Source organism: Protopterus annectens, chromosome 15.part0 (assembly GCF_019279795.1).
Source record: "Protopterus annectens isolate FY-2018-M chromosome 15.part0, PAN1.0, whole genome shotgun sequence".
NCBI lineage: Eukaryota > Metazoa > Chordata > Ceratodontiformes > Protopteridae > Protopterus > Protopterus annectens.
Window position 1 is genome coordinate 601,508,632 of NC_056749.1, and position 13,299 is coordinate 601,521,930.

A 13,299-nucleotide genomic window follows, 5' to 3' on the forward strand; every position below is an offset into this window, starting at 1 on the left:
ATCCTTTTACAACACCAGTTGTAGTTGTACTTGACTTTTTTGTTTTGGCTTCCCTTTTCAGTGATGGATCTAGTTATTCTACTGTCAAAGTCCAGTTATCAGCCATATCTAGTTTTCACTTTGGTTTTGATTCCTTTTCCCTTGCCTCTTCTAAGCTGTGTAAAGCATTCATTTGGTGGCACTTTCCTGCTATGGGGTCCAGTGAAAGATCCTACTTCTTGGAATCTAAACCATGATTTTGCAAGTCTTGGTCCACCCTCCCTTTGAGCCTGCAGCTACTATGGGTTTGAAATTCCTTTCCTGGAAAACTTTTTCTGGTAGCGGTTACATCTGCAAGAAGGGTGTCTGAATTCCAAGCCCTTTCTTCAAAATTTCCATATTTGATTTTTCATAAGGATAGTTACCTTTGTACTAATCCTTTGTTTTTACCCAAGGTGGCTAAGGAAGGGAACATTACCCAAGGTGGCTAAGGAAGGGAACATTAATCAGTCCATCAATCTTCCAGTTTTTTTCCCCCAGTTATCAAAATAAAGGTGAATATACTCTCCATTTGCTTGATGTTCACAGACAGCTTCATTTTATTTGCACAGAACCAAGCCCTTTAGGAAGTCTGATCAGTTTGTCCGTATCTTTTTCATTGACAAAAAGAGGTAAATCTATTACCAAAGTCTCACTATCAAGATGGAGAAAGACTGTATTACCTTTATTTACACTTCCGAAAACATTCCCTTACCTGGACAAATTAAGGCCCACTCCACAAGATTCATGGCTACTTCTCAGGCTGTTTGGTTTAGAGTTTCAATTGAGGACATTTGCACTGCAGGTACTTGGTCTAATCCCCAAACATATATTACGCATTTCAAATTGGACATCATATCCAAGAGTAGAAGTGCGTTTGGCTCTGCTGATCTCCGGAAAATCCTTCCATGAGGGCCACCCTGGATCTTAGTAGCTAGGGACTCTGTCCCACAGTTTAATGAAATGAAGAGGACAACATCGGATAAAGAAGTTTATGTTCTTACCATAACATTACAGCTGTATTGTGCATTTTCATTTCCATTAGTATTTCCACCCCACATCTCCCTATCCAAGTCTTTGGGAAGCCTGGTTGAATGTTCAAAGGAATTTCTATTCTGTATGTTGAGCTCCTGATGTTTAGTTTATTAGCGTTGTGTACTTTCGATATTGTGAATATGTTGATGTATTATGCCTTTTCTGGCAAACTTGATCTGAGGTACATTGGGGGAGTGGGGCATTGTGGGTATGGGGAGGAGCTCAAGTCAGGAAGCTCGAGCTGTAAAAGCAGCCTGTTGGTTCAGAGGATCGGAACCAATACCCACAGGTAAATGGAAATGAAGATGGACAACACAGGTGGAACACTATGGTAAGGACATAACTTTTTTTGTCTTTACAGAGAATTAATAATCCAGACTACAACAATGAATTGTCCCAGTTTCTACCTCGGTCAATCAGATTGAAGAAACCACCTGGTGCCCAGGTAAGAAAATACATCTTCACTCCCAATAAATTCCTTGTTTACCTCCTCCCCTCTTTAAACAGTATTTTTATGACAGATTAAGTTGATTAGGATTGATGCTTGAAATGTCCCTAGGAATCATGTGTAATTGGACAGAAACAGACACATGCATATATATATATATATATATATATATATATATATATATATATATATACAGACATGTTAAGGTAAGTGTGCGATAGGGACGGACATTAGGGTCAGGGTGTGGGTAAGGTAAGTGTGTGATAGTGATGGACTTGAGGGTTAGGGGCAGATTAAGTGAGTTAGGGTTAAGGTGCGGGTAAGGTAAGTGAGTGATTAGTGACGGACCTTAGGGTTAGGGTTTGGGTTAAGGTTAGTGCATAGATAGTTGTGTATGTAAGGTTTAGTGTAGGTTTGTAAGGTTTTTGGTGTGCTTGTGTTGTGTGTGTGATTTTTTTGGGAAAGGTATTTGTTTTGTTGTTTGTCGGGATTTTGGTTTGTCGGGCAGGTGAAGTTTCATGTTTTTGAACTATTTTTTCAGTGTTTTCATGTCTGTTATTTCGTTGTCTGTTTTGGCGTGTTGGTGTTATCAGGTAGACCCATATATATATATATATATATATATATATATATATATATATATATTACACACATGCGCGCACACACACACACACAGTATCACATTAACTAGAGTGTGAAAGAAGTTACAACCTAGTGATCTAGTTTTTATACTTGCATATCCGTGATGCGCACACACACACACACACACACACACACACACACACACACACACACACACATGCATATCTGTTGCATTTAAACCAAGTTCCTTATATTCCTGTATTTCTTGCTTCTGTGTCCCACAAAGCCCTCTGAAGGTATGTAAACTAAATTCTAGCACAGCTCACATTTTGAAAATATTTTCAGCAATAGTCACCAATAAGTGCATTAGTGAAAAATAAAACTAAAAAACTAAGATTCAGCTTTCTGAAGCAGACATTCTTTCTGGAATGAAAGAATTTCATTAAAATGAGTACTTTGCTCTGAAATAAATGAATTTTTTGTAAAATTGTACAGCCTTTGGCACATTACACGCTACTGGTTTCGCCTTTGTGTCTTGTTCAAAGCATAACAGTGTGTCTTAAAAATGTCTGTAATGTCAGTATGCTTAGTCACAGACAAACACAGTTAAAACTGATGTGTTTGCTTTTCTTGTTGAACATTCTCAAATATGACAGTCCACGCTCTTAAAACACTTTATATTAAACACACACTGTAAATGTTGTGCGTAGTTAACATTTTGACAAAATTCAGTTTCACAAGAAAACATACATTATTACACATACTTCTTTGCAGTTTATGCTTCTCAGCTTCTTTAAGAATTCTGAACAAAGTCAAAAGTAATGGGAGGAAAGAGCCAGAATTGCAGGTTTTTTTTTTTTTTTTTTTTTTGTTTTTTTACACAAATTACTCTCAACTCATATAAACAAGTTTAATATAAACAGTTTTCATGTCAATATGCATTTTCTGACCATTAAGGACTTACTAATTCTTGCTGATTCAACAGAAAATCAAAAATTTTAAGAGGAACAGTTTAAAAAATATGCAAAATCAGGGAGAGCTGAAAGGTATGATGAAGTCTCAGAAATCTTTCTTAGTTTGATAAAATGCCATTTACTGTAATGTAGTACATTCTTTATCATTTTTTAATAAATACTGTACTCCAACATAACCACAATTTTCAAAATAGGTACAGAACTATGGCTACTGTGAAAAGTTAAACATAGCTCTGCTTTAATAGTTGTATCACAGTAATTATTGGAAATGCAAGGCAACCAAGTCTTGCAATGATTAATGTTTTGCTAACATGGAAAAAATAGTTGAATTATTTTATATTTCTTTTTTCAAGGAGAGCTAGTGCAGTCAAACCAGGGGCAAATTTGTGAATATCCAATCATCCAGTTCCCTTCTGAAGGAAGATAATTTGCCGCAGGAGTCTATTCCAGAGTTGAGGAAGACATTCCAAAATGAACCTGTCTAACCACCATGTTTTGCTGATGAAAATTTAGGCCCCTGGTGCTTTTAATTTGTGGAACTGTTTGCTTTCTAAGGATACAAGAGATCTAGGACCACTGGATCCCTTAAAGGCACCAGAAAGTAAGGCACAGACATCTATTAAGATACTGAATAAAACACGATGCTTCCAGTCTTATGCAGTATTTTAGGGGTGTTCTTCATGTTTCACTGTTGCAGTCATTACATTTGGGCTATCTGCTTGCAGGTAGCCCTCAGGTCAGCCTGATTAAAGTTTTGAGTCCTGCGTCGGTTGCTGTCCCTTCTTCCTTGACGTTAGGTCGTCAGGGGTATAAAACATGCAGCCGACGCCATTACATCAGTCTTTCTTGCCGTGCGGTGCCCGAAGCAGAAGCAGTTCGCAAGTGCTGGTCGGCAGACTCCTGAAATTTTTCGTTTTCGAGTTTCAGAACCGAAGTCTTCAACTAAAGCTAAGTACCTCGTTGGGGAAACTTTTTCTTGCTCCTTACCGATGTCAGTAAAAGTTAATTGCATTACTTGTGGAAAGCAAATACTTCATTAAGATTTTCATTGGTACTGTATTCCTTGCCTAGGCCCTGACCACAGTGTACCTTGCTGTAGGTTTTGTGCTTTATTTAATCTGCGCACTATCAGTCATTGGTATATTTTCGGCTCTAAATATTTCGGTTCTCTGTTTAATTATCCAGAAATGTCGTCTGTTAGCCATCCAACTACTGGAATTCTGAAAAAATGCAAAGATAAAGACAGAGACAGATCACAGAGGTCCAAAACTGCCGACGACGCTTCTCCTAAGCCAGTCACCAGTTTGCAGGTACTCATTGAGGTGCTTTCGCAGCCCCTGATACCCGCTACTTCTGATATCGCATGCCTCTATTGAGACCCATTTGGAGTCCGGTATGCCACAAGATGCTTCAACTATGGAACCCGCGGATGTCTACCTAGGATGGGTCCGGAGCCGCTGTGCAGGCACCAGCTTCTGAGGGTGTATTCAGGCCAATGGACTTGCATATTAAACCAACGCCTCCTTCTCTTGGGTCTAAATCTCGAACCATGCCTAAAAAACTGAAGCCCAGGCCACATGCTCAGGCCTCTATGCCTAAAAAACAAATGATAAGAATGGCTGAATATCTAATAACTCTAATCAGGGGTAATAAGAGGCCTAGGACCAAAGTGGTTTATGAATCTTCTGACCAGGATTCGTTTTTTTCTGATTTTTCTGATGATCTGGATTTGCCCTTATCTACTTATGAGGATTCTGATGCAGAGGACTCCATTCCCTCTGCTTCCCCTCCAGAGGATTTTTCTTTTGGTGAAACCTTACATACTCTAAGGGAGCATTTCCACTAGGAAAGCCAGGATTTTTCTGATTCAAAAAAGAGGTTTGGGGATTTCTTACTCCTACTTCAGCATAGGCCTTTAGCTGTTCCTCCTGTACTAGACATTGTTGATGATGCGTTTTTGGAATGTAGTTTGGCCCCTGATTCCTTGCCTCCTGTTCCCAGAAAACCAGACAGAAACTACAGGGTCCCTGAGTCGCACAAGTTCCTTTTTAAAAATCCTATTGTGGATCCAGAGACTGCTTTGCAGGGGCCCAAGGGCATTAAGGCTTCTACTGCTAAAAATCCTACCCCTTTTGATAGAGACTCCAGGGCGCTGGATAGATGGGATAAGAAGGTTTACACTTCTTCAACCTTGGCCATTGGGGCTTTAAACTGACAGTTTCATATATTAAAGTATCAGCAACATGTTATTGGATTGCTTAAACAGAAAATTATGTTGATTCCTGACTTTGTGGAAAATAAAGAATTACAGGATTTAATGCATTGTGCTGAACAAGTTGGAAAACATACTTTGCAGTGTGGTTTTGATTCATTAGAGGCCTCTTGCAGGGCCACTGTTGCTGGGTCTGTACTCAGAAGGCTTGCTTGGCTTAAGGAGCAATCTTTGCCTGATAATGTTAAAGCTAAATTGTTGGATGCTCCCTTAAATCAGGACCGCCTGTTTAGCAACAAGGCTGAGGAAGTACTTAAAAAGATGGAAAATAAAGCTAAATCTATGCAAACTGATTTTTTACAAGCTCAGCCTCCTATATTTAGTAGGCACTGGCCCTCTAAGAATTGGTCCTTTCCAGCCCCTTCCAGGTGTTCTCAAGCCATACCCAGATGCAGCAAAAAACCCATGTTTCAGTCCAAGGGGACACACAGGACTAAGCAGTGGGGGGCCTCCACTTCAAATCTGGGAATAATAAGACTCCACCCTATAGTAAACTGTCTCAATGACTTCCTTTTAAAATTTCCAAGCACTTATCAACTGACTGCCCCTTTGGGGGGAAAGATTGCTCGTCATGCAAAGAACTGGGAACTCATTACCCAGGACAAATGGGTTTTAAATATAGTATCCCAGGGATACAGATTTCACTTCCACACATTGCCAACACCAAGCGGGTGGCCAGACCTACCCCCATATCAGTGGGCAGAGGCCCAAAAACAAGTACTTTCTCTCTTAAGCATGGGGGCTATTTAGCTGGTACCAGAAGAGGAAAAGGGACAAGGTTTCTACTAGAGAATTTTCCTGGTACCCAGAAAAGACAATTCATGGTGTCCTATCCTGGACTTGTCTAACACCTTTTCGGAGATTCCAAAATTCAAGATGCTGACTCTTCACCAATTACTTCCTATGCTAGGCAAAAATGCCTGGTTGGCAACACTAGATTTAAAAGAAGCATACCTGCACATCCCAATTAGGGAATCTTGCAGAAGATACCTATGCTTCAAAGCAGGTTACACGCAGTTCTCTGCACTGCCCTTTGGCTTATCTACTACTCCCATTGTATTCACAAAGTGCCTAGCTCCAGTTATTGCATTTTGCAGGCAAAGAAATATTCAAATATACCCATACCTGGACGATTGTCTAATTCAGGCAGAAAGCCAGGACATACTTTTGAATCATTTGGCCTTTGTACAAAGGGTTCTAACTTGTCTGGGGTACACCATAAATGAAAAGAAGTCACACCTGGTACCCTGTCAACAAATTATATTCCTGGGAGCAAGCTTGAATACAACTTCCCAGATGGCCTACCTCATGCCAGAGAAACAAGTTCATTTGACAACCTACTTCAAACAAGTGCCCACAAAAACCCTGCTTTCTGCAAGACAAATACCGCAAGCCTTGGGGTTCATGGCCTCCTGCATTCTTCTAATTTCATATGCAAGACTGCATATGAGGAAACTACAGTGGTATCTAAAAAGCCTATGGTTTCAACATTCTCACGATCTAGAAGCAATGATTCCTATCATACCTTGCCTATTGCCTAGAGTTCCTTTGGTGAGCAGAGGCCTGCCACCAAAACAAGGGACTACCTTTCACACCACCCCCTGCCACCCAAACCCTAACAGATGCATCAGACTATGCATGGGGGGCTCACCTGGCAGGGAAGTGAATTCAGGGCAAATGGAACCAAAGTCAAATGCACCTGCATATCAATCAAAAAGAAATGTTAGCTGTACAGAATGCACTGACAGCATTCAAGGACCACATTCTTCCAGCACAACTAATGGTAAAGACACAGACACCACTGTTATGTGGTACATAAACAAGCAGGAGGGTACACATTCTTACCCCCTCTGCTGACATTGTGGAACACAGCCTTGAGCTACCAAGTGCACCTACAATCTCAATTCCTGCCAGGAAAGTTAAATACACTGGCAGATGAACTAAGCAGAAACCTCAAGGACCCACATGAGTGGAAACTGGAACCAAGGATTTTCAACATGTTGACAAGCAAATGGGGAAGCGCAGATATAGACCCGTTTGCCTCTCCCCAGAACTACCAATTGGACAATTTTGCACAAGGACTTCCCACAAACAAGCCTGGAAAGTGGATGCTCTGTCCTTCAGCTTGAAAAACCTATCAGTCTATGCCTTACCCCCTCTGCCTCTACTCTTCAAAGTACTACTGAAAATCAAACGGGACAAATCAAGGATGATTTTGATTGCTCCAGACTGGCCACGCCAACACTGGTACCCCTCTTGCGCAGTGTCAAGGTTTTTCCCATGGCACCTGCCTCAGACTCCTTCCCTGTTGTCTCAGCAGGAGAACCAGATTCTGCATCCTCAGCTTCTAACACTGGACCTTGCAGCCTGGCTAATTACATAATCGCTCCTTTACCATCCCTCAGTAAACCTGTGATGGATATCATTTTAGAAGCAAGGAGGCCTAGCACTAGAAAATCCTATGCTGAAAAATGGAAAAGATTATGTGCCTGGAACCAATCTCAAGGGAGGAGCACAGCAGCGCCCAATTTACCTCAGATTTTACAATACTTAACTGAGATCCTTCACAAGGGCCTGTCTTTTTACTCCATTAAAATCCATGCCTCATCCATTTCATTATAACACAGAACCCCCCCCCCCTTCTCTCATCCACTGCTCAAGCAGTTCCTCAGAGTGACTAAAAATTTGAGACCACCCAGAAGAGCTCCAACCCCAGCCTGGGACCTTAACTTTGTTTTGGAGAAACTCATTCTACCTCCTTTCGAGCCAGCTACTACTGCAGACTTAAAATTTCTTTCTTGGAAAACAGCTTTCCTTTTAGCAATCACTTCAGCTAGAAGGGTATCTGAATTACAGGCCCTTATGGCAGTGGAGCCTTTCATCATCTTTCATCATTTTTCATGCGGACAGGGTGTCCCTCAGAACCAATCCATCCTTCATGCCCAAGGTGGTATCCAGTGTGGCTCTTAATCAGTCCATTCATTTGCTAAGCTTCTTTCCCAATCCACAGAACAAAGGGGAATGGATACTGCATTCCTTAGATGTACACAGACAACTCGGATTCTATATGGACAGGACTAAACCTCAAAGGAAATCTGAACTGCTGGTAGCATTTGCTGCAGGGGCAGAGGGGGAGGCTATTTCAAAGCAAATAGTTTCTAATTGGATAGGCCATTGCATTCATTTCTACTATAAGCACCATGGAAAACCTGTCCCCCAGGGGATCAGACCTCACTCCATCAGGGCTGCATCTACCTCTACAGCCTTTCTCAGAGGCATCCATACCAGGGACATCCTAGAAGCTGCTACCTGGAGTTCTGTACATACTTTCACCAAAGATTACCATTTGCCAATTTTCTCCAAATCCAGAGCTGGCTTTGCCACTGCAGTCTTGCAGGGCCTTACAGCTCATCCTAATGCTATCTAAATTCCTCCTCCCAACCACAGCTTTGGGAATCTACCCAAATGATAATGACTGCAACAGTGAAACACAAACATAATACAGTTGTGTACAGTTACCATAAATGTAGATGTTCGAGTGTATTCACTGTTGCAGTCCTGGTTACCCTCCCTCCAGCCCCCTAACTACTTATGGCTATACCTCTACTTTCCTTTACTATGCTTAAAATCCTTTTTGGTGTATTTGCTTTTTTGTTGGAGGTATGTCATTGTACTTTTATATTTAATTGCTCCCCATTAGGGGGCACCTGACATCTGCGTCAAGAAAAACTAATGTAATGGCGTCGGCTGCATGTTTTCTACCCCTGATAACCTGATGTCATGGAAGAAGGGATGGCAACCGACGCAGGACCCAAGACTTTTGTTAATCAGGTCGACTGAGGGCTACCTGCAAGCAGATAACCCAGATGTAATGACTGCAACAGTGAATACACTCTAGCATCTACATTTATGGTAAGTGTACACAACTGTACTTTTTAAGCCCTTACTTAGAAACCTCTGGGGGTCTTTTTGTTTGCTTGTGTAGTGAAGTACATCCCAAAGGGGACATTGTACTCAGCAATTGACCTACCAATGCTGAAAATAAGGGGAAGATTGCCTCTAAATCTATATGATACTCCTTTGGCAATTAGTTGAGCTACGTAGAATGACTTTCTGACTACTGTTAAATGATGATCAAAGGATGGGGAGTACTCGACCCAAATTCCAGGGTCTAATATTATTTTGAATTGGGGTGTTTTCTATTTTGCATGCTGGGGGAAGGTTTGTTTACCAAATGTGATAGTATTGCACACTTGAACTTTTAATTTGAGCCTGTTTTTAATATACCAAGTACTTAAGTGTAAGTTCTTGTGAAAGGCTTTGGTGTCAGAGGGGGACTTGACAATGACTCCCAGTTTACAGTAGTCTACAAACTTATTTAGAAAAAGATCATGGTTCATGGTCTGGAAATCAGAAAAGTAAATACTGAATAAAGTTGGATAAGGCACCTTCTACACTCACTGTATCAGTTCTGTCTTTTAGGCAAATGGCTATCCACCTTACTACAGAGGAATCTGTTTGCAGTGCATTAAGCTTACTAACTATGCAAGTATAGAGGATGGTGTCAAATGCTTTGTCTAGGTGAAGGCATGCTGTGTGGTCAGCATGATCTTTATCAGCAGCCTGGGCTGTCCTTTTGAAGAAATTAATTAGATTCATTAGATAAAGTCACCCTGGACAAAGCCAAACTGCTGCGAGTCTAGCCTGATAAGATTTTTAATACCATAATTTATCATGTCAGTTGTAATATATTACATGGCTTTGCAAATAAGTCTGGTCATTCCAATAATGTATGGGTCAGTGATAGATCCACCCTTCTGGAGTGGCATTAGTACTGCTGTGCTCCAAATCCAGGTTAAATAGTTAAGTTTAAAGAGGGCTTGTTTAGTATTGTTTATTAAATATCCAGCTATATTGTTAGCAGATGTTTGAATGCCAGTTGAGATCACCAAGTGACTGATCAGGCATACCTCTCAACTGTCTCCCCAGAGAATCCAGCAGCTTGATCAGTGATTGGGCTGGTTGCCTAATGTCACACATCAAGAAAACTGCTTTTCAGTGGTTCATTGACTTTATAGGACTGAACCATTGAGACTGCAGAATATTGAGTGGTCATCAGTCAGAGAGTAGCTGCTGCATTTTAGTTTAAATTAGAGCATGTCACAAAAAGCAGAGTGGCTGAGAGGTATGATGTTATCAGAGAATGAATGAAATAAGGTATGATGTTCTTCGTGTTTCACTGTTGCAGTCATCACATTTGAGTTATCCCTGCCAGGGTAGCCCTCGGGCAGCCCGAATACCAGAGGCTTAGTATTTCTGCGTTGGTTGCTGTCGCTTTTGGACTGACGTCAGGTCATCAGTAGTATTAAAGTAAGGCAGCCGACGCCATTACATCAGTCTTTCTTGCTGAGGAGCCCTAAGCAGAAGCAGTTCGCATGAGTGCCAGTCAGTCTCTACCTGAGTTTCATCTTCCGAATTGAAGTTGAAGTCTTCTAAAGCTAAGTACCCTGTTAGGGGATCCTTTTTTCTTCCTCTAACCGATGTCAGAAAAAGTTAATTGTCTCGCCTGTGGAAAGCAAATACCACACCGAGACTTTCATTCTTACTGCATCACTTGCTTGGGCCCAGACCACGACATCCCTCACTGTCGCTTTTGTGCTTTGTTCAACACCAGAACTATACGTCGTTGGGTCCTTATTGTAGCTAGATATTTTCGCTCTCAGTCCTCAAGTAATGATATGGCTTTGGTAATCCATCCAACAGCAGATATACAGAAAACACGTAAGGATAAAGACACAGACCACACAGGTCCAAACCTACCGACGATGCTTCCGTTAACCTAGTAATCAATTCTCCGGTCCTCCAGTAAGGCGCTTTCGCAGTCCCTGATGCCTGCTTCTGTGGATTCACAGGCCGCTAAAGAGACCCTTTCGGAGTCCAGTATGCCGCAAAACTCTTCTTCGACTAAGGAACCTGCTGTTGTCTCTACCTTGGATGGGTCCAGAGCCGCTGAGCAGGCATTGGCTTCCAAGGAAGTACTTCGCACTACCGATTCTCAACACAAACCAACAACTTTTTTCATGTCTACCGTTCTTTCAAAAACTACTGAGTTTCTAAGGCCCAGGATACGAACCATGTCCAAGAAACAGACGACCCAATCTCAGACACCTGCTTCCTTGCCTCAGTCTCAAATGCTTAAAATGGCGGAAGACCTTAATGGTGATCAGGGGAAGCCAAGCTACCCTTTCAAAAGAAAGACACCTGTCCCCAGTAGATTTATCTGAACAGGAGTCTGACTCTGATGCATCTGAATATGAAGGCCTGCAACCCCTCTCTGCTTAGTAATGAAATGTGCCACATAGGACTTTCTAACCACAGTGGCAATGTGATGGTCAAAAGAGAGGTTGCTGTTAACCTGTGTTCCCAGATTTATAATGCCTTGTGTGTTCAGTGGAATACCATCGATGTGGCAGTTCCTGGGAACTGGGTTTTTCCCAAGGGGATGACGGCATTTTTTGGCATTGAGCTTAAGGCCATGGTTCTGACACCAGTCGGTCTCAGTGAGGCCTTTCTGTAGGATGTCAGCATCACTTGGGGAGTTAACAATAGCTCCCAACTTGCAATAGTCTACGAACTTTGACAACCAGAGTCCCTTCGTGTTGGCCTGGACTTCAGAGACGTAGATACCAAACAGGAGAGTACCCAGGACCCTGTGGGACTCCACTTGTGACTGGTCGACAGGTTAGAGTCCGCTACTTTCACACTGTGTAGGTTCTGTCTGTGAGCCAGTTTGCAACCCACCTACTGATTATAGGGGTTGATGCCTAGCTTAGTGAGTTGTTCTATGATTCCTGAGTGGGGAATGGTATCAAAGGCCTTGGCCAGATCAAGGTAGGCTGTATGAACCACCTTGCCTTCATCCACAGCTCTGGTGACTGAATCAAATTAGTCGACCAAGTTCAGCAGGCATGATCTACCCTTCACAAAACCAAACTGTGTAGGATCCAGAGTTTGGAGATTCCCTATATCCTTGATTATTAGGTTCAGGATGATGCGTTCCATAGCTTTGCATATCAAACTCATCAGGCTAATGGGGCAATAGTTCCCAGGGTCTGTAAGTCGCTCCTCCTTTGTAGAAAACATGGGCTTACTATAATATGTGTATTGGAAACAAACTTCTAATTGACAACATCCTTACTAATCTCCACAGCCAGAAAAGTAATTCTTTCTCTATCAAAATTTGGGGCTAAGGAGAAATAAAAACATTGCCCAAAAATCTGGTGTAGAGAATCCAGCTCTCTTTATAGTCACTGGTCAGCAAATATTGATCTTCCCATTCAGCTGTAACATAATTGGCAAACAAGGGTCTGCATACAGTACCCATAGCCACACCAGTGGTTTGCCTGTAAAACTGACCTTCAAAATATATAAATTTATTTTTAGTACTATTTTCATAAATTTAACCATAGCATCTACTTTGCAAGTTCCTTGGTCAGTACATTTGAATAGTTGGTTCTCAAAACAGTTTAGGCCTAGTTCATGTGGAATGACTGTAAACAAGCTATGTACATAATTATGAAAATGATGTCTGGAGAAAATAACAACATTCAAAAGCCTCAAAAAGTGCCATTAATCTTTACAGACCTGTGCAATATTACTGATACCTTCCTTCAAATTAGTATCCAAAAACGTTGCTATAAAGCAGACCTTAGAACGTGAGACACCCACAATAGGATGCAAGAGGGGTTGAGCCATGTCTATGTGTTTTGGGGATCTCAAATTTACTGGCTGTGATAGGCCTAGTGTTGCATATAAAGTCAAAATAACTTTTAATAGTTTGTCCCTGAAGTAGTATATCGTGTAGTAAATTGTCAGTCCTGGAGTACGCTATATGAATTTCATTTCCAGAAACTTCTTCATAAGTCTCATCAAATAAAAACGTATTCATAGAGTTAAGATAATTCACTTGG

At 41.5% G+C, this 13,299-nt stretch overlaps 1 protein-coding gene across 5 annotated transcripts in view; it reads left to right on the forward strand.

Annotated features, from left to right (window-relative positions):
- Positions 1 to 13,299, forward strand: part of PDZD11 (PDZ domain containing 11) — a 723,877-nt gene that overhangs the window by 285,802 nt on the left and 424,776 nt on the right. For 4 of the 5 annotated variants that reach the window (XM_044057432.1, XM_044057428.1, XM_044057431.1 and 1 more), the window contains one exon: positions 1,415 to 1,498. The exons of the other annotated variant lie outside the window; for it this stretch is intronic. In XM_044057432.1, coding sequence (XP_043913367.1) covers positions 1,415 to 1,498 — 84 coding nt within the window. The remainder of the gene's footprint in view (positions 1 to 1,414; positions 1,499 to 13,299) is intronic. 5 annotated transcript variants of the gene reach the window in all.